The following is a 26,340-nucleotide window of genomic DNA, read 5'->3' on the forward strand; positions in this document are numbered from 1 at the left end:
TCAGCAGTAAATCTGGTATTTTCCCTGCTCCTCAACATGTCTAGTTGTTTATTGACGTTTCCAAATTGTATTCATAATGCACTGCAATTTTCTCTGTGGAAACAAGATACGTCAGAGTGCTCTCGTGCCGAAAAAAGAAATTTGCCCAAGATTTGCCTTTTTTTCTTTAAACTGTTCATTACCAAACATTCTTTTTTCTTTATCTTTTTTTATTAAGACCACAAACCAATGTCCTGGTTCAACCGTGTTTGAGATCGCTGGTCTGGTCGTAAAGATTACAATTTATGTGAGCGCTGTGCAGTTACAATAGAAATTGCCTTTTTCTGCAGACAAGAGTGTTCACTCAACTTCCTCGTAACGAGAATATCTCACTAAGCATAATACTTCATGGCAAATGCATAATATATGCATTATCAATGATCCCATTAATAATTGAACACTTGTTGACCAGTTAGGCTTTTAGCAAATACTTTTTCTGAAATACCCAAAAGAATAACCCATATTTTATTTTTTATGGCCTCTGCTTTAAAGGTAAAAGTATTTGTGTCTGAAGAGGAGCTAACCTTTTTTTTTTCCTTTCAACAGACTCAATGGCTCAAGCCAGCACTATGGTTTCATCCTCAGCTCCCTCAGTTTACAGTGTGCAGGCCCTTGTCCTCCTGGCTGAGGTAACTTTTATATCCTTATTCTGTATGAATCAAAAAATTGTAAGTGCCATTTAACTCAAACATTTTCCCAGAAATAATATTTTGCCAACCGCCCCCCCACCCCCTTTCTCCCCAAAAATCAGTGTTTTACGCTAGTTAGTTTGTACTAAACAAATTTACAAATTTGGTAGAGGATCAAATCATAATTTCTACACATACCTCTTCTAATGTACGCCCACTTTGTAGGTATTAGCACCACTTCTTGATATGGTGTACCGCAGTGATGAGAAGGAGAAAGCAGTGCCTCTCATTTCTCGTCTTATGTACTACGTTTTCCCTTACTTGAAGAATCACAGGTAAGTACTTTATTATATTTAACCCAAGTCGCTGTACTTTAAACATGGGGTGCATTGTTTGGGGTGTCCTTAAAAAGTTGAAAGCAGAAAATTCACTATTACGTGTTAACAATGTCCAACTGAGTTCAAAAACCCTTTTTTTCCCCTCTGCGCCAATCTTTATCTTACAATTGGCTGAGCTGTCCGGGGCAGAACACAATAGGCAGAAGGAATTGCTGGAAGGGAGCTGTGGGGTGGAGAGTGTTTTCATGCTCATCCCTGTAGTTTGTTTTTCTTTGTATTTGTTAGTTTAGTATAAAAAGGGTGTAAGAAAAGGCCCATTTCAAAGACATTAATCCATGTTTTTGCAGGGTTTTAGTTCCAAAAAAGGTCTGCAATAGTCAAAAACCTCAAAGTAGAAACCTTTATTTATTTATTACATATCAGTAACGTATAATTTATCCCACTGCAACAAAAGAACAACTTAATATATACAAAGCAATTAGCTAGCTGCACGATAGCGTCGAAGATCTTTCAATTGAGCCAGGTTTTTGCGATGATTAGATTATAACTGTCACAAATGTAGCGTTTTCCCACGGGTTTTAGGTCATCCGTTTTATGGGTAATGGATCGTGCGCTGGTCAGATAAAGGCTCAACAGCGGAGCCTTGTGAAAGTTCTTAGGTAGTCGTGTTGGAGAAAATGCAGGTTCGATAATCGATTAAGTCTTCTTGTACGTGGTTCAACAAATGCACGGAGGCTGCCATGAGAGGGAGTTCTTTATTGCATCATCCCAAAGAACTCAGAGAACTTTAGACATAACAACGCTTTTATAGCTTCAATTGAGTACAACCCAAGAGGCGGCCCGGTCCTAACGTAACATCAAGGAAGATGCTGTCGTACCCTTATTAGGACATGTTTTTCGCCTCAGTTTGCTCAGAGAGTCCTTGCAGGTCCCATGCCCTTTTAAGGAAACTCAACTGTCTGCCAAGGACCTTCCCGAAATGATGTCAACATGACTTTTCTCACAACTGTAAGCAAGTCTTTCTACATTTCTTTCTAAATGTATGCAAGTCTATTTTCTACAACAGTCGCAGCAGTAGGCTGGACCTGCGGCCCAGCTTTTGCTTCATCTCCGGACACCGCATAAATATTTTCCTTCCATTAAACACCCGATGATGATCAGCATTCAGTTGCACAACTCTGACATTGCTCTGAGTCTTTGCTTCACAGTTTGTTTTTGGTTGGACACATTGATTTGTGTGCCCGCCCGGCTGTTTGACGGTTGGCATACATCAGTCTATTACAGTCGCGCACACAGACAGTCATGCCCACCTAACACACACACAGACCTCCACAAAGCATTTGCTTTGTGTTGTCTGCTGCAGAACACAAAGCATGATGAAAATCAGCACAATATTGAAACCATAAAAAGTTAACTGCGATTCAGCAATTGATTACTGTATAATCGAAATGCCAACACAAACCCCAGGAAAGTTGAAAAAAAGTTTTTATTTGAGCGTGTCGAAGAAAGGCGAGTGTTTGTGCAACATAAGGAGCTTGACAGAGGCTGCAATGATGACACAAGCCAGAAGATGGCTGCGGCGTGCGAAATAGTTTCTAATTCTGTACAGTTCCTTTAAGGTGGTTATAAATTAAAATTAAGATCTTGTTTTTTCTTTGAAGTGCCTACAACATGCCCAGCTTTGAGGCAGGAGCCCAGCTGTTGAGTAGCCTGAGTGGCTATGCTTACACCAAGAGAGCCTGGAGGAAAGAGGTCTTTGAGCTCTTTATGGATCCCTTTTTCTTCACAATGGATGCATCCTGTGCACCCAGGTTATTGTGATCATTGACATGTGTATTTATAGGTATAGTTACTGTGGACATTCAGCTTTTTGTAATTTTGGTAATTCACATTATATTGATCACTTTAAATGTTGGATCAATGACTCTACATCAGTGACTGATTCCCAGAGAGTGTCTAATCTTTGTTTTTTGTGTTTTACCTAGTTGGAAAGCCATCATCGACCACTTGCTGACTCATGAGAAGACCATGTTTAAAGATCTTATGAGTGAGTAGACTCGCCTTGATCAGTAGAGACAGTTGTATTACTGCTATAATTAATTTTGCCTTCCTTAGGCATGCAGAGTAGCTCATTGAAGCTGTTTGCAAATGTTGACCAGAAACCTATGCTCCTCAAGCGCCAGGCTTTTGCCATGTTCAGTGGAGAACTCGATCAATACCATCTCTATCTACCCCTTATCCAAGGTGTGTGACATTGCTTTTGGGTGTAATCTACAGAGGGAGAAATTATATTTGATGGTCTTTCGTAGTTGTAAGTTGTACTCTCTAACAAAGGAAAGTAACAGCCCACAGTTTTATGGTTAATTTATCATTACTATAAACTAATCTGTCAAAATGAACATACATAAGGAAAATGTTTTAATCCCACATCTTAAAAACGTGTCTCTTTGCCTGTGTTTTCTTTACTTTTAAAATGTTGTTATAATTATTTGCACACAAATGGTGAAGCCATACATGAAAAACGACAGCACAGTAAAACACCTCTTTTGAATATAAACTTTATCCCCTCTGATATGAGTGTCCACCAAGAACAGATTTCACTAGTGGTATTTCACATCATGTCAACTAGGAAAGGGAATCTTTGTTTTTTGTTGTGGACATTACTGTAACAAAAAAACATCTGTTTTTAGGTTTCTTTTTTAAAATATATACACTCCACAACGGTGTGTGTTTGTGCCATATCTACCGTTATGCTTTTGTGAATTGAATATTTTTCTCACAATCAAAATTCAACCATAAAAATTTAAGACTGTTCATTTCTTAATACATTTTGAACTGAGCAAACCTCTCCTCATTTACTTATCCTGATGATCAAAAAACTGTTTTAACAGAGCGCCTCACCGAAGCTTTAAGAATGAATCCCAGCCCTGCAGTTTCCGCTCAGATATTTCTGATGTTCCGTGTTCTCCTACTACGGATTTCCTCACAACACCTGACATCTCTTTGGCCTATCATGGTCACAGAGCTGGTAAAACTTTAAGATCTTTACTTTTTTTCCATATCGTATAAACATTCAAACAACTGTTTGCTTTATTTTCAGATTCGCATATTTTCTCGTCTTGAGAAAGCTCTGCTGGTAGAGAAAGATGTCTCAAAGTGAGCTCACGATTTGATTTCCTGAATGCTGACCATGTCATTAAAGATGACTGTTACGACTAATCATAATAACTTTGTTTTTAGGCTGGCTAAAGTTATACGTGGACCCCATGACAAGAATGCTCCTGTGAATTTCTCCCAGGCCGAGTTAGACATGTACCTGTCGGCTTGCAAGTTCTTAGACACATCCTTGGCATTCCCTCCAGAGAGGATGCCACTCTTTCAGATGTAAGTAGTCCCTTTAAAAGATGTGCTGTGACCTTACTAATTCAATGTTGAATGCAAGGCTAAACTTTAAAAGTGAATACAATTCAACACTCATAAGTTTATAGTTAAGTATAGACTCGATAAGGAGCGAAGCCACCAATAAATATTGAACTTGCAAGGAGAATAGGGGTGGACCCAAACCTTATAAAGTAAATTCCAACACGTTTTTAAAGCCATCCCTCAAGCCATTTTTTCATAAACTGATTTTGTTACAAAAGCATATCCGCCCTAAATAGTGTGGCAATCAAAGAACAGCAACTTGTTTGGCCAATGGTGCTAAACAGTGATGAATAGTCAAAACGATGAATAACACTGAGGTATATTAGTCCAAATAATCACCCGGCACACTATGCAATCTCCACTGCAGGTCTCTTTTAATAAAAATATAATAAACTTATTACAGTCAAACACAGAAATAAAAGATGAAAAGACTCGCCTTATCAGGGGAACAAAAATCAGAACAGCACAAATCTTAGGACACTCAACTTTATGGGATTAGGGTCTGATTGAAAAATTGAGGTGAGCTCAATTTGAAGTTTAAAGACCGAAAACGCTCGCTTCGTAAGACGCAAGAATTTATTCTGATATATTTGTTTTTCCCCAAACAGTTGTAGAATATGTAATGTCATATTCAACCTTTGACAGAAAATAAACATACATATTTTGTAAGAAAATTAAATCAGTAAAAAATACTTCTAATAAAATACTAATCACTAATGCAATAATGAGTCTGATATGAAGATTTTTAATGAGGAAAGATGGAGATCTCACCAAACATCAGAGAATTGACTTTTGAAGGAGAATGACCTTTTATTCTTATTGTTCGAGGGTTGTGAGACGAGAAAAACGGTTAAAAAAACGCTGGAGTTGATCAGTTCCGTTAAGGTTCTTATTAGAATTACACTGCTATTAAACAGAATATCGTCCACGTGTTTGAGTAAGAGGCTGTATGGTTTTGCAATGTGGCTGAGAATCACTTTTATTTTAAGAGGGTGGGCTATGACAAAAACTTAACTTTAGTGGAAAAACCCTAACGAACACCAAGTTTTTGTCCAAAATGGGTCTGGCTGATGTTGACAAGACTCATGGACTTATCCCAAAAGATGACTAAAATATAATTTGGAACAATGTAGAGATTGTATAACAACTAAATGAAGGTATATTTTGAGAAGACTGGTGATTACATCGAGAATTTTATATATGATCATAATTGCACTCAAATATATAATCCTAAGGTGCATAACGTGATTGAAATAATAAAAAGTTGTAGTAAGAACTTAATAAATGCTGTGACACTTTTCAAAATTACACTTTGAAGATTAAATAAGTCCAATAAAACTAAATAAATCGATGGGATTTGCGCAAAAAATTTAGGAGAAATACAAACGTTAAGATCAGGGCTGACTAACTTTTTTTTAAGATGAGTTTCTTTGATGTTATTGGGTTAGTGCAAAGGTTTGATAGAATAAAATAGAATAGAATATACCTTTATTGTCATTGTTGCAACATGGGATATATTGTGACAACAAAATTAGACGTAGCACTCCAGGTCCACATTTTACAGTGAGGATTAGGAAAACAAAGCAATAAAGGACCAAAATGTTTGTACTGTCCTTGTTGCATAGGCTTTGTTTTCCTCCGGAGGGGGTTGTATGAGGGGGTGAGGGACAGACAGAGATGGCCGGATCCAACTAGATGTTTGATTTTACTGTACACACGGTCCAGTGTTTTTTCCCCTGGTTGCTCAGTTCATGTAATGAATGAATTTGGGAAGTACAGTCCTTAAGCATTCCTGATTAAAGTCGCCGGCAACAATAAAAGCTCCGTCAGGGTGTGCAAGCTGCTGTTTATTGAGAGCAGCGGGCAGGAGATTTAGTGCTATGCTAACGTTAGCATCCGGTGGAACTTTAGCATCCGGTGTAACGTCAACAGCAACCACAATGACCACAGTTAGCTCTCTGGGTAGATAGAAGGGTCTACAGGATACTGCTAGAAACTCTATATCGAGTGAGCTGTGTGTGTCAATGATTCGGCTGTTATTTTAGCGCATAGTCCCCCACACCTGTTTTACCGGAGTCTCCGTCTCGTTCGTGCCGGTGAAGCATGCGTCCTGCTAGTTGGACTGCGGCGTTGGGGAAGCCAATACTCCGTGATGTCAAGAATACTCCATATGTATTTCTCATTGTTTTTACTAGGTTACAAACATTTTATTGCAAAATTCTTGTGAAAATAAGTTCAGTCAACCACGAGTAGACAGGTAAGATGGGGCCTAAAAAAATCCAGCCTGAACTGACCCAGCCCGCGGCTATAAAAGCCCGAGCCCGAATAATTTACTTAATTTCATGGACCGGGCCCGAAGCTGCACTTCTGCGCTGAAGCGTGCGCTTCAGCTGAAGTACATGCGGTGATGAAGTGCAGCTTCGGTTTAACTTCGGCCTCGGTCCCTCTAATCGATATGCACTTCGGCGCCGAAGTATGCGTGGCGCCCAGGTGCACTGTTGAAGATTTTACTTGAGTAAAAGTACTTTTACTCCAGAATAATGATACTAAAGTAGAAGTAAAAAGTAGTCATCCAAATAGTCACTTGAGTAAAAGTAAGTGCATGCTGTGCAGATCCTCCACCAAGAAAAAAATTCCCAAAAAAGCAGAGAAGCCCGGTCTGAGTTAATGATTGACATTTTCGATCTGACCTCTAACCATTAGTAACATGCACAAAGTTGGTTGATTTACATATATGAATTACAGCAATCCCTTAGTTATCGCGTTACGGGAGGCAGAATCCCCCTGCGACAAGTCAAAATTTGTGAAGAAAAAACTTTATTTATTTATAAATTACTCAAAAACAAACCCAAGTTACGATATGTGTTTAACAAATAATAGTACTGTACTTTATAAACTTATTTTTACAATTTACTACTGTGTGGTGAAATTATAATTTCAAAAAAAGTAATTTTGCTGTTCTATTGCGCAACTGAATGAATTAAAGACGGGATCCACTTCACTTAACATGAGATTTTGCCACCATCATGCGGCCGTTATGGAAAACTGCATTTACTTTCCGGTTCCGTCTTAACGAAATCAAAGATTTTTTTATAAAGCGCCAGGGAGCCAGCCACTAGGGAACGCCAAAGACTCACATGTAACTCCTGAGCAGGTTTAGCGGGTGGAGAGGTCCAACTTTGTTCATAATAAAAAGCATTTTCCTCAGTTCAGAATGCAGAACTCAATGCACGATGAAATTCTGCAAACCAATGAACCAGCGGAAACCGAAGCCCGAAATAGTGTGTCTTTATAGGTAACATTTTTTTTTTTATAACGATTGTCTCTAAAAATTTCTCATGCCAGTTATAAATTTAAATGTCCTCGAATGTCACAATGACCCATCACTGGTTAAAGTGGTCCAGGGGCAACTAAGATACATTATTCAGCTTCTGAAATGCAAACGAGTTTGGGTTGAAGGGGTTTAAAATTTGTTGGAAAAGCAAAACAATAACAAAACTATCACAATCCATCTGCAGATATCGCTGGGCGTTTGTTCCAGAAGTAGACGTGACCCTCTACGGTGGTCCGGAGACTGCACTGATCGAGGGTGAACAGGAGTGCAAGCCCCATGTGGTCCAAGTACTGGAAGGAATACAGCAGCGTTACGGGGTAAAATCAGTTATTCTTCGGTACCTCTTAATACGAGCTCGTAGTGTAACGAGCGAATTTCCCTGATATGAAATTATTAAAAACTATTTAGTCTGTTCCCGTACACCCGAAACTCTCCAAATGAACCTTAAATAGCTATTAAACACATCTTCGTCATCACTAAAACCAGTGTCTGAACCTCATAACAAAGAGTTTGGACACCATAAAGTTGCCTGCCCCATTTTTTACAACTTGAAACACAATAAGACGACAAATCGCAAAACATTGTTGCAAAGTATTAAGGATTGATAATCAATATATAACAGAACAACACTTTAATATTATGTTTATTTTAAATCTACTTATAACATTCATTGCATTTATATGACATCGCTGTTTTCCATCTGCCATCAGCGTGTACCAGTATTTACTCATCTTCATTCATGCAATGTTTGTGGTGCGCCGTCCGCTACAAGCCATGTGAACTTCTCTCCACGATGTTTATAATGCACGTTTACTTTTTGTAGCGTCATAAATTTTGTTAGCTTCCTTTGAATATTTCTTCTGGGGCTGAAGTTTTGGCTTGATTCCTAACCACTTGTCCATTTTTCTTGTGTTCTCTGTGCATCTACTTTGGAAAATCCGGAAGCAGGAAGTTATTCATTCCAGGCTACTGATCGGCTGCCGAGCATGCAAATTCCCAAATGTACCGAAAATCCGAAATTTCCAAACCGAACGAAGATTTCGAAATTGGAATAAAGCAAACGTTTGATTTGGAAAAAAAACAACCTTCCTTTTAGGCCAAAGAGATGTCAGGTGTTGTGAGAAGCACGTTGAAAACCGCTTTGGGAGGTGTTCAGTGACTTGAAAAGCGCTATATAAACGCAGACCATTTACATTGATTTGCAAAAGTTTAAAAGAAGCTTTAGGTCATTTGTATAATATATATTAGGGGTAAGATCAGGCCTAAAAAAATTCAGCCCACCCCAACCCGCGGGTATATAAGCCTGAACCCAGCCAAACCCGATCATTTACCTTGGTTTGAGGGAACGAGCCAGATGTATACCCGAAACTTTTTTTTTAAATGCCTTATACGCGTACGCATATACTGTAAATTCCGGACTATAGAGCTCACCTGATTATTATCCGCACCCACCACACTTCAGGAGGAAAACTGATTTTGTACATACACAATCCGCACCTGTATATTAGCCGCATGCGCCCACATTGACGAAATGCAATGAAACCACGAAATTAATTCATGTCCAGCACGGGTCAAGGAACACAGACGGCTAAATAATCGGAAAATGATACCTGTACTTAATATTTAATGCAGACCTGCAGAGTCCAGGTGCCTGTTGAAAGTAATCCAAGGAAAAAAGTGTATATTTCCAAAGGTAAGGGTGGGAAAAATATATATCCACTATTGTCGGCCGCGTCCACAAATACGTCTCACCTTTACTCCACTTCCTGTCAGCCCGCGTTTGCCCCGCCCCTTCTTTCTCATTTGCTCGTACAAAACATATCAGAATAAGTTTCTAAAATAAATACATTACAAAAATATACAGTTGCAAATACATATTATACATGGTTACACATATTTACAAAGAAAGACGGTACACCGAGAGAGTTTTTAAAGCTTTAACAATAATATAACTTTCATCCCAAACCGTGCCTGTGAAGGGTAGCAAAACGCTACTAGGAACACGCTCGCAACACAGTAATCAGCTCTGGTAAAAAAAACTTGCAGTACTTGAAGTAAGCTCGGTAAACCGTCCTCATCTTCCTCCTTATAACTGACGTCATTGAAGTCGTCTTCCTTCAGTATGGGAAAGAGGCTGTAACACAGAGACGTCGTCCCACGCTCCCTTATTCAGAAGCACGTTAGCATCACGCTCGCAAGGTAATGTTTGCGTACAGTAGCTCTGTTTCCTTCTATATGGGACTGCTCAATTGTGTTTAGCTTGAAAGTTGCGTCATGTGCCTTTCTCTTTGAAATTTGCATGATGAGGATATGTCTACGCTAATTTAATTTGTGCACAAGCTTAGAAGTTGCAGTCTAAATCTTACCTTTTGTACTTGAGCGCCGCTGGCGGCCATTAGAAAAATTACATAAATTGGCCGCATCACTGACTAAGCCGCAGGGTTGAAAGTTTGGGGAAAAAAGTAGCGGCTTATAGTCCGGGATTTACGGTACATTACCATATATAAAATCTTGTAATGCTGCCTCAACAGTACATGCAAACTGTACAACAAACTAAAATAACCTAAAGCTTTACTCCAATGCAGAGGTAAATCTGAAGTTTAATTCGGCGCTGAAGTGTAGGTTTCGACTTTGGACAGAGTCCCTCAAATCCAGTACAGTATGCACTTCCAAGTGCAGCGCCCAAATGAACACTTTGGCATCAAAGTGCAAGGAAATGAAACTAAAAGAAAAGGCCCAAAAAGAAAATCATATTCTTCCGATTACAGGATGCAAAAAGTTTGTAAAGCTTATAAGCGCATGATTTACCGTGACACAGAGGATGAAAATGAGGTCACTCCCGAGCCGCGCAACGGAGCGAGTTCGGCGGACGCGGCGTCACACGGCGCGACGCGAGAAAAGGCGGGGAGCCCGCTCGTCCGACGACCCCAGTAGCGCGGCGCGATGAAAGGCGGCCATCCGCGCGCGGCGGGCGAAAGGTGGCGGACGTGCGCGGGACCCCCGTGACTGTGTCGGTGTCGTGCGTATCGCGCCCGAAAGTACCAGCGCCGCGGGTTAGGGGCTCGCTCGCGGGAGCGACTGAACGGCACCCGCGGTGTGGCGCAAGTTAAAACCCTGTCGTGAATTTGTCTCCGATCGTCCCGGGCGGACGTAAAATCGCCCAGCTGTACGACTCTTAGCGGTGGATCACTTGTCTCGTGCGTCGATGAAGAACGCAGCTAGCTGCGAGAACTAATGTGATTTGCAGCTGCGATTCGCTGGCAACCAGTTCAGGGTGCCCCTGCCCGGAGATGGCTATGATGGGCTCCAGCCCCCCCGCGACCTTAATAAGGATAAGCGGTGCAGATAATGAGATGAGATATTTTTTTAATTTTTACTTTTTTTTTTTTTTTTTTTTTTAGGGGCATCGCTACTTCGCAGATTTTCACTTTTAGCGGGTGGTTTTGGTCCCCATTAACCGGGTCTAAAAAATAATAATTTAAAAAAAAAAAAATTTTTTTTTTTTTTTTTTGAAGGGGCGTCGCTACTTTGCAGATTTTCACTTTTTGCGGGTGGTTTTGGTCCCCATTAACCGCGATAACCGAGGTCTTACTGGTAAACATGTTCTTTATGATAAATGTATCGGAATAATATAACTTGGGCACCAAAGTGCGCATTTCGGCGCCGAACTGCAGCACCGAGTGTGTTACTCAAGTTAAAGTACAGTCACTTCAGAAAAAATTTACGCAAGTAGAAGTAAAAACTAATCCAAATAATTAAATGAGTAAAAGTAAGTGCATATTGTGCAGATCCTCCACTAAGAAAAAAATAAATAAATAATCGGCGAGAAGGAAGCCAGGCTAAGCCTGGCTTGATTGATATTTTAAGCCCGGGTTCGGGCCTGGGCCCAAGATCTTGAATCTAACAGCAAACTACCCATATTGGGGTAAACATTTTTATTGAAAAATAGAAGTCAAGTCATGTTCATTTGTATAGCCCTTAATCACAAAGATTCTCAAAGGGTTGCACAGACCACAGATTATTGCAAACCACCGACTATTATGACACCACCCCCTGATGTAAAACTTACATGAAGGCAAATAATACACAAATATTGTCAACATAAAATATAGGTTATTCATATGCTGTAGAAAAGTAGTGTTTTGTAAGCTTAGATTTAAACAGTTCTACTGAGGTTGCAGATCGAATCTCAGGGGGAAGAGCATTCCACAGCACCGGGACCCGAATGGAGAACGCTCTCGAACCTGCGGTTCTCTTCTTGGCTCTTGGGAGCACTAGTAGACCAGCATTTTCAGAGCGAAGGCTCCGGACCGGAACATAGGGGGATATTAAATCTAAAAGATATGAGGGAGCAAGTGCATGCATGATTTTGTTAAAATCACATCTTAGGCTAAATGGGAGCCAATGCAGGCTAGCTAAAATCGGGGTAATGTGATCAAACTTTCTTGTCTTAGTTAAAAGCCTTGCTGCAGCATTTTGTACCAGCTGGTTCTTGATTTTGGAGGCAAATAAACCCAAGAACATTTATATCAAAATTACTTTGTGTAGCGATGCTCGTATAAAAAGGTACCACTGTATATGGTTGGTAAATGATTCGTAACAGTTGATTAATTTTTCTGAAACTTTTTTTCAGACGCTCAACGGATTGTGTGAGGAATCCTCTACAGAAGACCTGGAATTCCCTCTTCTCACCCAGCGTTCCTTGTCCTCAGTCACCGATTTGACGCCCTTTCTTTTCACCTTGTGCTGTTCCTTTCAGGGGCCCCCAACTCCCAAATTCTCACAGGCTCAGGTAGCCGACTACCCTGCAGCTAACCCGGACGACGTGTTAAGGAGACTTGAACGCATCGTAGAGAAAGAGTTCCTGGACGACATGGAAAATTGACTGGATTTCAACTCTTATAACCGGCACAGTGAATTTGTTGTCTTCTTTAAAATGAACATTACATTGCTATTTATTTTAAATATTTTAACAGCTTTGCATATAGATACACTGAATATCTTTGAGAAGTGGAGAATCATTTCCATTATACTTTTGTTCTTAGTTTAAGTCCGTGTAACAACTGAGCAGTTAAAAAAGGACCTACCAAAGGCTTACTATTTAAGGCTCGCATGTTTTGGGCGTCCCGGGGTCACTGAATTATGGTGTTGGGAGTGCACAAAAATGTTGTTTATTTTGTATCAAGTATTTGTTTGCAAATAACTTTAGCCAGCAGGTTGTTTTGGTTTTTAACTCAACTGATGTGTTCTGTCTGACTGTGAATGTGTTCGTTTTGGTCTTGAATTTTCATGATTATTGGACCTCACAGCCCCTTTTTTCATACCTGATGTTTTTTGGGGTATTAAGGGAATTGTCATTTAAGTGTTTCAAGGCAGTTTTTACAAATTTCAGCTATCTCTAACCGTTTGTGTCAAAATGTTCATGTCTTTTTTTTTTTTTTTAATCCAAATATTATAAGGACCATGTCAAAGAATAAATAAACAAAATTCGAATAAATGAATTGCTGTATTATTTTACTCAAACTGTTGTTGCAATGATATGTGCAAATGGCAATTATTTGTCATTTGAAATGAATCTTTTCAACGGAAAGATAAACTTCACTGTGTCATGTGACCACGAAATCATGCTGCTTTGTGTATTGCAGGGATGTCCAATATAGGCCCCACGGGCCGGGTCAGCATGCCATACATTTCTGAGTATGTGTCCGACGAAGTAGCGCGGCTCTAGACCAGGGGTTGGGAACTTTGTTGACTCAAAAAGCTATTTAAGCAAAAATATTTTAATATTTTTCCTCGAGAACCACGCCATATGTTTGCAGACAAACTTCAATCAATCCGCCATACTTTATTTGATCTCCGAACCATATCAAATTGGTTTGTAAAGCACTTTTCAGGCAAAAAATTGCCACTCAAAGTACTGTATAAAAGCATTCAGCATACAACAAGCTGATGAATTCACTTCAGTTTTCCTTACCCGACAATACAATAAAAACAAAACAGATTGTAATAGAGATAAACTATGATTATGACAAGGCACAGGCTAACCATGTGAGGAAAGATACCTGAGTAACAATTAAATTAATCAGGTAACACATTCAATGTCGAACATGAAATCTTTTCCCCCATTATTTGTGAATAAATGTGTTGTGTTTAGAAAAGATATCTTGTCATCTGTGATTAGTATGTAGGCTGAATGATAGAGAATACTACTCAAAAACAAAGCTCAAAATTTGGAGTTTTATTACTGATCTGGCTCACCCGAGAACAGAAAGTCTGGATCTGGACCTAGAGCCAAACTGATTTTGACATCCCTGTTGTTGTGCAACTCTGAGCGAGTGCTACAAAGCACAAGAAAAACTACAAAGTATGGTGACTCAAAGTGAGCAATTTGCACAATTATTCATTTTTTTTCGCCTTTTGGGGGTGCCTCTAGTAGCAAGATGGGAAACAATCAGGTCAGTCCCCTCAGAGTTCAGAGTTCAGATCTACTTTATTGTCATTCTAGTACACGTGTATACAGAACGAAATGTCGATACATCTGACCCGCACAGTTTCCTTGAATGTACAGATATAAGTAAAAGTTGTATTGTATTATGGCTATAGTATTTTACCATAGTGCCGATAGTGCAAGAGGAGTAGCTAACCGGATGTGCAAAATGGGCAGTCAGGTAAACAGTAACATTAACACTGTAACAATAACGCTGTAAGTACAATAGTGCAGAGAGCAAATGTGCAAGGAGTGGCAAGCTATAAAGAACTGCCAGTAGTGCAAAAAGTCAGATTAGCAGCCTTTTAGATTTAGGTTAACTATATGTTAGATTGACCATTTAACAGTCTAATGGCCAGGGGGACTAGACTACTGCGGAACCTGGTGGTCCTGCACCACACACTGCAGTACCTCTTCCCAGAGGCTAGCAGAGTGAACAGTCCATGATGGGGGTGAGAGGGGTCCCCGATAATGTTCTTAGCATGGGATAGGCAGCGCTTCTGGCCAATGTCCTGAATGGAGGGAAGTGTAGTCCCGATTATTTTCTCTGCTGTCCTCGTTACCCTCCTCACACTACCCCAGTCGGTAGCGCTGCAGCCTCCACACCACACAGAGATACAGCTGGTCAGGATACTCTCTATGGTGCCCCTGTAGAATGTGATGAGGGAGGGTGGGGGCAGGTGGGTTCTCCTCATCCTCCGCAGGAAGTACAGGCGCAGTGTTCACGGTTGAACCTAAATTTATAGTAAATTGTAAAAACTAATTTCTTGACAGTTGTTTTAAAAATGCATCTTCATAGGATATTTCATTCATTTGTACTTTTTACATTTTTTTAGATCATTATTGTTTTGTTTTTCCTGAATTTATTAGGTTTTTTTCAACCACCTAAAGGTGCTTAATAATAGATACTGCCCCTTCAAAGCATTGCTTCTCAATTATTTTCTTTCATCTTAATCTGAAATTCCAAAATAAAATAAACATTTTTGACTGACACCATGTCAAACCATACAGTGGCTTGCGAAACTATTTGTATAAGTTTAAATCTGGATTTGGATACAAAAAGATTTCCCAAGCTTTAAACATCCCGAGGAGCACTGTGCAGATCTACTGTGATCGGGCCATCCCCCTAAACTTTCAGCTCATACAAGGAGAAAACTGATCAGAGATGCAGCCAAGAGGCCCATGCTCACTCTGGATGAACTGCAGAGGTCTACAGCTGAGGTGGGAGAATCTGTCCGTAGGACAACAATAAGTCATATACTGCACAAATCTGGCCTTTATGGAAGAATGGCGAGAAGGAAGCCATTTCTTAAAGATATCTAGGGAATTTTGATAACAGGATTCTGAAGGAGGACGGCAGGCGTTGTTTTGAGAACAAGGCGCTGTGTTATGAGAACGGGCGCAAAACAATTCCTTGGCACGCCCATCTTGCAGGGAAACGTGGGCCAAGAGGAAAAAAGCTGGAGGACTTCAGAAAAAGGCTCCCCAGAGACTCCAACGTCACTAAATAGGCCGTTTTAGATGGAGTACACTTAGTCAAATTGTTAGGGAAAATATATCTGCCCCCGTGTGGAAATGTCTGCTTTCCTGTTCATTTTTTCCTCAAGAAACGAGCACGCATAAATTGTTGGGTGAATGTCGGTTGTGTTTGGTTAATGGAGTCAGATAACTACTTCTGAACAATTTGGTAAACTGTAGATTTTGATATTAAATTCCAACAAAGACAATGATCCAAAACATAAAGCAAAAGCTACAATGGAATGGTTCACCAATAAACATATCAAGGTGTTAGAATGGCCAAGTCAAAGTCCAGACGTCAATCCAATTGAGAACCTGTGGAAAGAACTGAAAACTGCTGTTCACAAACGCTTTTTATCCAACCTCACTGAACTCGAGCTGTTTTGCATTATGTGCAAAATTGAAAGAGACATGCCCCAAGCGACTTGCAGCTGTAATCGCAGCAAACGGTGGCGCTACAAAGTATTAACTCAATGGGGCCGAATAATTTTTTCACACCCACTTTTTCGTTTTTTATTTGTCTAAAATATCTAATAAAGTGAGTTCCACTTCATGATTGTGTCCCACTTATTGTTGATGCTTCACAAAAAGTTACAGTTTTATATCTTTGTGTTTGAAGTAAGAAATCTGGCAAAAGGTCACAAAGTTCAAAAAGGGGGCCAAATAGTTTTGCAAGCCACTGTATATTGAAAAACGAGATTAAATAACATCTAGCGTTTTTACATCATATTTAAGCCTATTCTGCCCATTATCAAAGAAAAGAGACTTTACGAATGCTAAAATTTTTGGGGGTGCTCGTGTTGAATTTGAGAACCCCCAAAGATGGGATAGTTACGCCTATACATGCAACGTACTTTCACATGCAGGGACAAGGACAGTTTTCCACTCTTTATGCGTTTTAATTCCAGACGAAACGTTACAAAATCACAAAAAACGTTATCATCGCAGTTTTGTGTTTGAATGGCTAGTGTGAAGCGCATCGTAAAGTGCCCCGGGAGGCCATTAGTGACATGAGAAGCGCTTTATAAATGCAAAGCATTTTGCATTTATGAGCGGATTCTTTGAAGTGAATGAAGGCAGCTGGCTCCCCACCAGACAGGAGCCGATTCCCTTCAAGACACATTGTTTTTCCTTGGATTACATAGTGTTGACTCCAAACACCGCTTGCTGGGTGTTTTTTTTGGTTTGAACAAATTTATTGACACTAAAAACAGAAAACAATCATGACAATCTCAACAGCAATTAAGCACATTCACAATATTATATTCCAATATTACGTTTTTAACAGCAAACACAAAGTGAGGTTTGAACAAACCTTCTCGAAAATCAAACATATTCACAATTTCATTATATAACATCTTTGTTAGTGTCAATAGATCCGTCCAGGCCAAAGTCGATTGTCCTCGGTCTGAACAAATCCACCGACACCAACAGCAGCAAAACACAGCCATCAAGCATATTCACAATTTTTTTATATTTGGGTGTATAAATAGTTAAAATTGTTTGGTATTTTATCGTTTTTGCAGATTGGCTGTCAGGTTCGTCTAAAACACGGGTGTCGAACTCATTTTAACTCGTGGGCCACACGACAGAACAAACATTCTCTCGGGGGCTGGACTAGTAGATAAGAGAAAAAGAAAAAGGAGAGAAAGAAATAAAAGAAAGAGAGGAAGAGAAAAGTAGAGAGTTTCATGATTACCAATTTGGATCACCTGTGGCCAGTCATTTGGCGCCAGTCGCTGTGGGCTATCTGATTGGTTCCCTGTCCCTTTTTAAGCCCGGTCCTGTCACTCTCCTTTTGTCAGTCCATCTGCGAACCTCTGTTGATACAAGGCAAGCCTTTTTGACCCTGACTCCCGCCTGTCCCGTTTTTGCTCCCGTTTGTCGACCTGTCTGTTCCTGATCTCCCTCTTAGTCTCCGGCTACGACCTGTTTCTGATCCCGACTACGTCTACTCTCCCGTTCTGGCTTATGACTTGTTTCCGACCTCGACCACGTCTTGCTCTCCCAGTCCCAGCTACAGACCAGTTTTTCCATCCCTGACACCGCCATCGTCCACTACGGAAGATCCACTTCCGTATTCGGATCATGATCCGATTGCGAGAGCGACTTTCTTCCCACGTCCAGCGAGCACTGGATCGTGGGCACGGCCCTTCCTCTTTCCTTTAATAAAACCTTGTGAGAAACGTAACGCAATTGGGTCCTGATTCTGTCCTGGTTGGGACAGAGAGGGTGGAACAGAGAAAGGGAGAACGAGAGAGAGAGAGAAGAGAGGGAGAGCTTGAGAAACAAAAGAGATCAAAATATAAATAGTGAGAGTGGGAAAGAAAGAGAGAGAACAAAATAAATCCAAAGTGAAATGGAAGGACAGAAAGAGTGAAGGAGAAATTGAGAGAAGGGGGAAGCAAGAGAGAGAAGAGGAAAAAAGGAAGAGTAAGCAAAAGAAGGTAATAAGACACTGAGAGCGAAAGAGAGACACAGAGTGAAAGAGAGAAAGAGAGAGAGAGAGAGAGAGAGAAAAAAAGAGAGAGAGAAATACAAGTACAGCGTTTGTGAGGGGCACCTGGCTTTGGCAACATCAAGTGGGCATACGTCAACCTGCAACTCGTTTTTCTCTTGCGCTTCTCTCAGCGTTATCCCGCGGGCCGTAATCAATCCCTTAGCGGGCCTGATCTGGCCCGCGGGCGCCTTGTTTGACACCACTGATCTAAAAGGACATTTTGTAAAAATCTCCAAAGAAGGAGACAGAGACACAAATTTAAGTTTTCACGTGGTAGAAATACTGTCAGCTTTTGTCTTTGGGCGGCAATGCAGCATTTCTCCTCGTGGTTTATTCGTACAGACATTTTATAGGCGCAAGACATCGGATTAAATGTTTCATCGTCATGATTTGACACAGAGAGGCCCGTTGACATCGTCTGAGGGCTCAAAGGTTGCGACGTCGTGAAGAAGGTTCGTCAACATCCTTATCGGGCGGACGTATGCTTATCGGCATGTGCTGGGTTTGGAGGTCACACCTTCACTAAAAAGACTAAATATGGAGTTACTAACACATTGTGATCACAAAAAATGGATATATTTGTATCATGTATCTTCAAATGTATGATAAATAAGTAATTAAAATTATTCCTACAACAGCAAACATTTTAATTTTCGTTTTTTGTGTTATTTAGGGATATTGTTTTACATGATTACCTTTTCCTTTTTTCTTTCATTTATTTCTCTTTTACTATTTTTTCTGGCTTTCATCTTCTTTTTTTCTGGCCATTTTCTTCTCTCTCTTTCATTTTTTCCCCTTTATTTTTTCTTGTTTTATGTCCCTTTTCCGATCCTTTTTTTTATAGTTTATCTGTTTAAGCTTTTTAAAATGATTTTGCTTTTTTCTACCGTATGTTTCTTTTTCTTTTTTTCTTTTTTTTAGCTCAGGAGGTAGAGCGATCGTTTTAGGATTAAGGGATCCCAGTTCAAATCCCAGCTTGTCAGTGTTACATTTCGAAGAGTCCTTGGGTAAGACACTGAACCCCCAATATCCCCAATAAGCAGGTTAGCGCCTTACATGGCTGCACAGATCACGGCCGCTATTGGGAAATGTGAAGCACAATGTAAAGCGCTTTCGGAAGTCATTGACTTGAAAAGCGCCATATAAATGCAGATCATTTCAGATCATTCATTTCTTATTTTGTTTCCCTTTTTCACCAGCTTTTTTTTAAATTGCTTTTTGACCTTGTTTTTTTCTGTTTTTTTCTTTTTTTCTTCTTCGTTTTTCTTCTTTTTACTTTCATTTTCTTTATTCCAGCTTTTATTTCTTTTTTTCCTAGCTTTTTTTCTTCCTTTGCTTCTTCTTCCTCTTTCTTTTCAACATTTTCTTCTATTATTTCATTTTTTATTTTCATTTCCTATCTTTTTCCCATCTTTTATCTTTTTAAGCCTTTTACATTTTTTATCTATTTTCATCTTTTTGCCACCTATTTCCTTGTTTGTTTCTTCTTTTGTTTCTTTCTTTCTCAATCATTTTTCTTACTCTTCTTTTTTTCTATTTAGCTCTTCATTTATTTTTCCAATTATTTTTCCTATCTTTTTTTTTCTTCTCTGTTTCTCTCTTCTTAACTTTTATATTGTTTTCTTTATTCCTTCCTATGTTTCTCTCCCCCTTTTTCCACTAGGCATATTCCTATTTTTTCTTTCTCATTATTTTTTTTGTCTTTAAGGTTCTGTTGGTAGTATACAAAATCATGCATGGACTTGCTCTCTTATATCTTTCAGATTTAATTTCCCCTTACTAGTGATCCCAAGAGCCAAGAAGAGATCCGCAGGTTCCACAGCGTTCTCCATTCGGGCCCCAGTGCTGTGGAATGCTCCTGAGATTTGATCTGCAACCTCAGCGGAACTGTATAAATCTACGCTTAAAACACACTTCCATTTTAGAGCATATGAATAACTTATATTTTATGTTGACAATATCTGTATATTATTTGTTATTGCAACATCCATTGCAGCCTGGTCATCCTGGAAGGGGGATTACCTCATGTGCGGTCCCTTCTCAAGGTTTCTTCATTTTCCTCATGTTGAGGTTTTTGCGTTTTCCTTGCCCTCATGTAGGTTTTAGATCAGGAGAAGGTGTCATAATAGTCCGTGGTTTGCAATAATCGGTGGTCTGTGCAGCTCTTTGAAACTCTTTGTGATTAAGGGCTACACAAATAACAAACAAAAAATACAATCTAAAATAAACCTAAAAACTACATTTTCCAATAGCACTTGGACTACGGCGGGCCATGACGACACGCACACAGAATTTTGACATTAAAGGAATCCCACACAAAGCAACATATTTTTATTTTCTTCTTTGTTGAACAGGAATGCACAATAACCACAAGATTAACATGAAACTGGGTAAAATATTATATGAAAATAAAAATAATTTGTTGCTGTTGTTTCAAATCTATAGTTTTAAAGGACATTTTCTTATTCAGAAAAAAGAATATATTCTTTGAATTCGCAATAAAACGCATCAAAGAATTGATTCTTTCTGTAAAATTTGAAACAAGGCATGTGGTATATGTACATTATTATTCATAAATCAATAAAATAGACCGTATCCATTCACTCACCCGTTTAAAAAAACGATTATTGGGAATAAAATCACAGGATGGCTTCCAAAACAAATGAAAAATTATTTCAGGACAAAAATGATAAAAGTTACAGTAAACATAGATTTCTTTTTGTTTTTGTTTTTGAATATTCGTACATTTTAGCTGCCAGTATGACGTAGGACATTTGACGCTGTTTCCGCATCCGTAAAATGCAATGGCTGCGCTGCAGGACCGCGGTATACCTTTGAGTACTGTAAGTAGTCTAAAAACAAAGGATTTTTCTTCCACAAGTTCTATTTCAAGATGAATTGACTACATTTAATGCTTGTCTGTATTCGGTTTGTTTTATATGGAGTAAGGGAGCTATCTAAAAGGCATATCCCTCATCAACGATTAGCATCAGTTTGATTATTCAGTCCTTACGCGTGGCTGCGAATTAACTTTCGTGAAAGAGTAGCGAAAATGGGAACACGTTTTGTTTAATGAGTATAAATCACGTACAAAAGCACAGCTACCGATACTTCGAGAAAAGCTTTGTATACGAATCGAAGTTTTATGGAAATAACGATAAGGTCACTTAGGCTAAAGGGGACAAATATTCTATTCCATAGTTATCGACTTTATCAATGAATCGTGCGAGTTTAGAGGCACGTTTACCATATTTGGCTACGTAGACTTTTAGAAAGCACAAATAAACACATCCAATTGTTCAAATACCCTCAGAGAATATTGTTACGTGCCAAAGGATATATGGCACGAAATATATATTTCATATACATATGGCAAGTCATGTTCATTGTATAGCCCTTAATCACAAAGAGTCTCAAAGGGCTGCACAGACCACAGATTATTGCAAACCACAGACTATTTTTACACCATCCCCTGATCTAAAATCTACACGGGGGCAAGGAAAAACTCAAAAACCTCAACATGAGGAAAATAAAGAAACCTTGAGAAGGGACCGCACATGAGGTAATTCCTCTTCCAGGATTACCAGGCTGCAATGGATGTTGCAATAACAAATAATACACAGATATTGTCAACATAATATATTGGTTATTCATATGCTATAGAATAGAAGTGTGTTTTAAGCCTAGATTTAAACAGTTCCACTGAGTTTGCAGATCGAATCTCAGGGGGAAGAGCATTCCACAGCACCGGGGCCCGAATGGAGAACGCTTTCGAACCTGCGGATATCTTCTTGGCTCTTGGGATCACTAGTAGACCAGCATTTTCAGAGCGTAGGCTCCGGACCAGAACATAGGGCGTAACTAAATCTGAAAGATATGAGGGAGTAATCCATGCATGATTTGGTATACTACCAACAGAACATCTTAAGCTAACAGGGAGCCAATACAGGTTAGCTAAAATCGGGGTAATGTGATCAAACTTTCTGCCTCGCTGAATCAAATTTTACCAGCTGAAGGCTCTTGATTTTGGACTTCGAGAGAGCAGAAAGTAGTGCATTACAGTAATTGAGACGAGAGGTAACAAACGCATGAATTTTAATCTCCGCATCCGACTGAGACAGCATAGGGTGAATTTTAGCAATGGTACGACGATGGGGAAAAAGCTGTGCTAGTGATATTCTTAACTTGTGTTTGAAAGGACAGATTGGGGTCAAATATGACACCTGAATTTTTGACTGAGTCACTCTGGGTGATCTTACATTTGTCAATGTTCAGAACAGTTTTTGAGAACAAGTCACGGCATTTAGATGGACCAATAACCAGCATTTCGGTCTTTTCAGAGTTAAGGCGCAAGAAGTTGAGTGACATCCATTCTTTTATCTAAGTGAGGCAGGCCTCCAAATTTCCAGTTTGTGTGGCAGATTCCCCCATCGGAAGACATAGTTGAGTGTCATCTGCGTAGCAATGGAAACTGATATTATACTTGTGATTAATATGACCTAATGGAAGCATGTAAATGCTGAAAAGAAGGGGGCCAAGCACTGAACCCTGCGGAACACCACATATAACACTAAAGGGCTCGATGTCATACATACCGTGCTCCAAGCCAATATGAAGTCCAACATCATAACTTTGTTTACTGCATTTCCTTGCTTTCTTTATTGAATTAAGAGTAGCATTTTGAACTACTGTGTCTTATTTTTGAGGCCTTTATCTAATGATGGCAAAATGAAGCCCCATAAAGCAGTGAAGCCTAGCAGGGAAATGCTACACACACACACACACGGTCTTCAAAGCGATTCATTTCCTTAACTACGCCATCAAATGGACAACAAAGCGTATAACATGCTCGGTACATGTAAAGAGTGTAATGTAAGAAATGCTCTGAATACAAAAAAATATATATCTTTGAAGAGTGTATTAAGAGAGTAACAGAGTAGAAATGTGTTATAAATTGTTCTGTGCTACTTGTGCTTCTGCAACAAGTGAAAAAGTGAACTAAGGAGGTATAATGAAGTGCAAACTCATTTTTATTTAACAACAATATTTTCTCAAGTTTTTTGAGAGAATTTCACCTACTTTTAAAAAAACTTTCACATTGTACGGATAAAATGTGCTGTACCTTTTTAAGGTTTCTTCATTTACTTCATGTTGAGGTTTAGTTTTTCCTAGCCCTCGTGTAGGTTATAGATCAGGGGATGGTTTAGTCTACAGTTTTCAATAATCTGTGGTTTGTGCAGCCCTTTGAGAGTCCTTGGTATAGGGCTATACATACAAACATGACTTAACATAGAGCAGGGGTGCATATATGTGCTTTTACAAATTTGTAAAGGATTGGAAGTGCATATTTCTGTGATTCCCGATACTGAAGGGGACTTTCAAATCTGCAGGCATTTCTTTGTTGCTTTTATTTAGAACCACACTCAAAGCTAGCAAATAATTTCTTGAATCAGTCACGTGATCGACCCGATTTTATATGTCACAGCTTACGTCAACACAACCCTCGACTCGCGGTTAATGAACCACTCCCCGATACCCCAAGGGTAACGAAGCTATTGTAAGGCTAAAGGTGCTCCATTCAAGTGTGGGATCCTTTTAACTTTGTAGCAAATGCATTATTCATTTACAACTAGAATAGCTGTGCACCTTTGGAGCATCACCCGTGTTGCGAAGCGAAGCAATTTTGGGGTGGTATTTATTTACCTTTTAGGGAGAGTCATTGGAAAAGAGAATGTCTCTCTGGAAAAAAAATGCTAAGCCAAAACAAAAGGGCCTAGTGATCCTGGCCAAACTTCTTCTGGCCTAGGAGAGTAGAATAAATTTCCGTGAAAGCTGCCGAGTCAGCAAAACCATGAAAATATCTGTTTCGTCATTAAAACCGTTTTTGATTAGTGTCTTAAGCCTGTCACAAACTCTTTATTCGATGTATTTAAATCTGGTCTACGAAGCTTATACAAAGACATTTACCAGATACATGAATCTGAGAGTTTATGTAGATAACTAGATTAGTGATAAGGATCAAACGATATGGGTTTTTCCTCTGCTGATACGGATATCGATTATTAGTATTAAGACGAGGCTGATCACCAATATTTGGAGCGGATATTTGCTGTAAAAGAAACAAAGAATATTTGTTATAAATTCAAATAAACTGAAATGGCTCTCTGAAACCTTTTACTGTATACAAAAATTTTAACGTGACGAAACTTTCACTTAAACCAAAAACTAACAGCAGGAAATAAAATTAGGCCTAGCAGCAACTCGTATAAAGGTACATAAAAACTTAAATTGCTCCCTGATTTTTTTATTTACAGTTAATAAATACAAATGTGAATACAACCAACATTACTTTAATTAACCTAAAACAATAAGTCAATCAAAATTTCAACGGAGCTCGCAAATTGAAAAGTGTAACTAATGTTACAATAAGAGCTTATGTACCTGACTCCACCTGAACTTGCTTCCCTAAAACAAGTTAACTACACTTTTTACATTACCTCTTAATCACACACCGGCTTTTTATACCACAGACTTTTTAAAATCTCAATATTTTAGCGGCATTGATTCACAGGCATGTCGGGACTCAGGAGTTAGCAGAGCTTCTTGTGTTTACTCCGCTCTAATGTAAATATTCCTGCTTATCTAAATAGAAGTCGCGGGGTGGGTAGCTTGTGAGACAAAAGGCCGGAGAGGGAGAGAAAGGCTCGACTGTATCTGGGCCTAAATAATTGGCCCGCCGAATAAACAAAAATGCCAGCACTGATATTCGTCAAATTCCCAAATATCGGTTCCGATAATTGGTCGACCTCTAATTTACCATTTTCTTACCTTAATCTGAACCGCCTATAAAACAAGGACCATGCTAGCCCATATAATACACAAAGAAATATGGCATCACTCAATGCCAACTATTTTTTTCAAAGAAAAATTGTGTATTTTCTAGTGCTTCCTAGAAGTAAAAAAAAAATTGTAGTTCATTAAAAAAACAATGTTGGTATAAATGAGCAAACACAAACAATCTATCATATAAACATGCCTTTTGTAAAATACTCATAGGTCGAGTATTTAGCATTCATTTTACATAACGTGAGCCTTAACTAACTTGAGCTGACGTCTGCCATCTTGCAGCTATGGGTACTTAAAACTTCAAAAAGTGTGGTCAAAAAATTGTGCGATAGTTTGTATTTTTCCCTTTTGATATTTTGCACTTTGGATGCACTGCATAACGGAGCAACATTGAGTGATAAAACAATAAACACTATCCGTTTAATTATTTTTTTTAATTTGCATTCTGAATGGTTAATATTTTATTAAAAAGTTTGTATTTATTATGTATGTCAATATAACTCAAATTGAGTTCAAATGTTGTACTTAATATTTGTTGATAAAATCAAGACCTTTTTTTCCGGCAAAATCTCAAAAAGTCTTTAATATATATTTTTTCCCACAAAAGTTTGAATCAAAAATTAATTAAAAAAATAAGTTGTTCAGTGAGGGTTACATACCTGTCAACCTCCACGGCTCCATGCCCGTACAAACTGTCGTATCTTCCCTTACAAAATACAAAATAATCTTGCAACATATTTTTTTTTTCGGAATGATGCATGATGGGAAATCCCCAGGAGGCAGACTTGTGCGCACAGTAGCATCAAACCTCTCGCTCTGTTTGCGACGAAAAAAACGATACCGAAATAGAGGGTACCGCGGCGAACTTGTTAGACTTGATTGATTTGCCGTTTCGTGATAGTTGTTTTTTACCGGAGGGTACCCATAATTGACAAATTTGCATTTTTCTGTACAGATTTTCTTGTACGTCGTACACGGCTTAAAATGCACAATAACCATACTTTGTATGGCAAAAACATACAGGTTGACAGGTATGGGGTTATTTACAACAGGATCTCTTAACCTGTGGACTAGGACACAAAAGTGTGTCACAGACACGTTTTCAGTGTGTCGTGGGCCTTTGCCTTGGCAAAACAATGCTGAGAAGAAGAAAAAACGGAGGGTCAATTACACTCCTCAATAGAGGGTAACTAATTATCGCCACCAATAATTAGGAATTTGATAGA

The 26,340-nt window shown here is 39.1% G+C and overlaps 2 protein-coding genes and 1 pseudogene across 2 annotated transcripts in view; all 3 read left to right on the top strand.

The window, feature by feature from the left end:
• Positions 1–13,264, top strand: part of dop1b (DOP1 leucine zipper like protein B) — a 47,339-nt gene extending 34,075 nt beyond the window's left edge. The window contains exons 29-38 of the mRNA XM_088352278.1: positions 586–668; positions 894–1,003; positions 2,668–2,817; positions 2,992–3,053; positions 3,122–3,250; positions 3,898–4,034; positions 4,107–4,162; positions 4,247–4,390; positions 7,948–8,080; positions 12,397–13,264. Coding sequence (XP_088208404.1) covers positions 586–668; positions 894–1,003; positions 2,668–2,817; positions 2,992–3,053; positions 3,122–3,250; positions 3,898–4,034; positions 4,107–4,162; positions 4,247–4,390; positions 7,948–8,080; positions 12,397–12,648 — 1,256 coding nt within the window. The 3' untranslated portion in view covers positions 12,649–13,264. The remainder of the gene's footprint in view (positions 1–585; positions 669–893; positions 1,004–2,667; positions 2,818–2,991; positions 3,054–3,121; positions 3,251–3,897; positions 4,035–4,106; positions 4,163–4,246; positions 4,391–7,947; positions 8,081–12,396) is intronic.
• LOC148353137 (5.8S ribosomal RNA) lies at positions 10,934–11,071 on the top strand (annotated as a pseudogene).
• A 7,721-nt stretch (positions 13,265–20,985) lies between the features above and the next one.
• Positions 20,986–26,340, top strand: part of morc3a (MORC family CW-type zinc finger 3a) — a 46,808-nt gene continuing 41,453 nt past the window's right edge. The window contains exon 1 of the mRNA XM_088352526.1: positions 20,986–21,111. Coding sequence (XP_088208652.1) covers positions 21,073–21,111 — 39 coding nt within the window. The 5' untranslated portion in view covers positions 20,986–21,072. The remainder of the gene's footprint in view (positions 21,112–26,340) is intronic.

Source organism: Urocampus carinirostris, chromosome 14 (genome assembly GCF_059441175.1).
Source record: "Urocampus carinirostris isolate Australia breed hairy pipefish chromosome 14, RoL_Ucar_1.0, whole genome shotgun sequence".
In the NCBI taxonomy this organism is placed as follows: Eukaryota; Metazoa; Chordata; class Actinopteri; order Syngnathiformes; family Syngnathidae; genus Urocampus; species Urocampus carinirostris.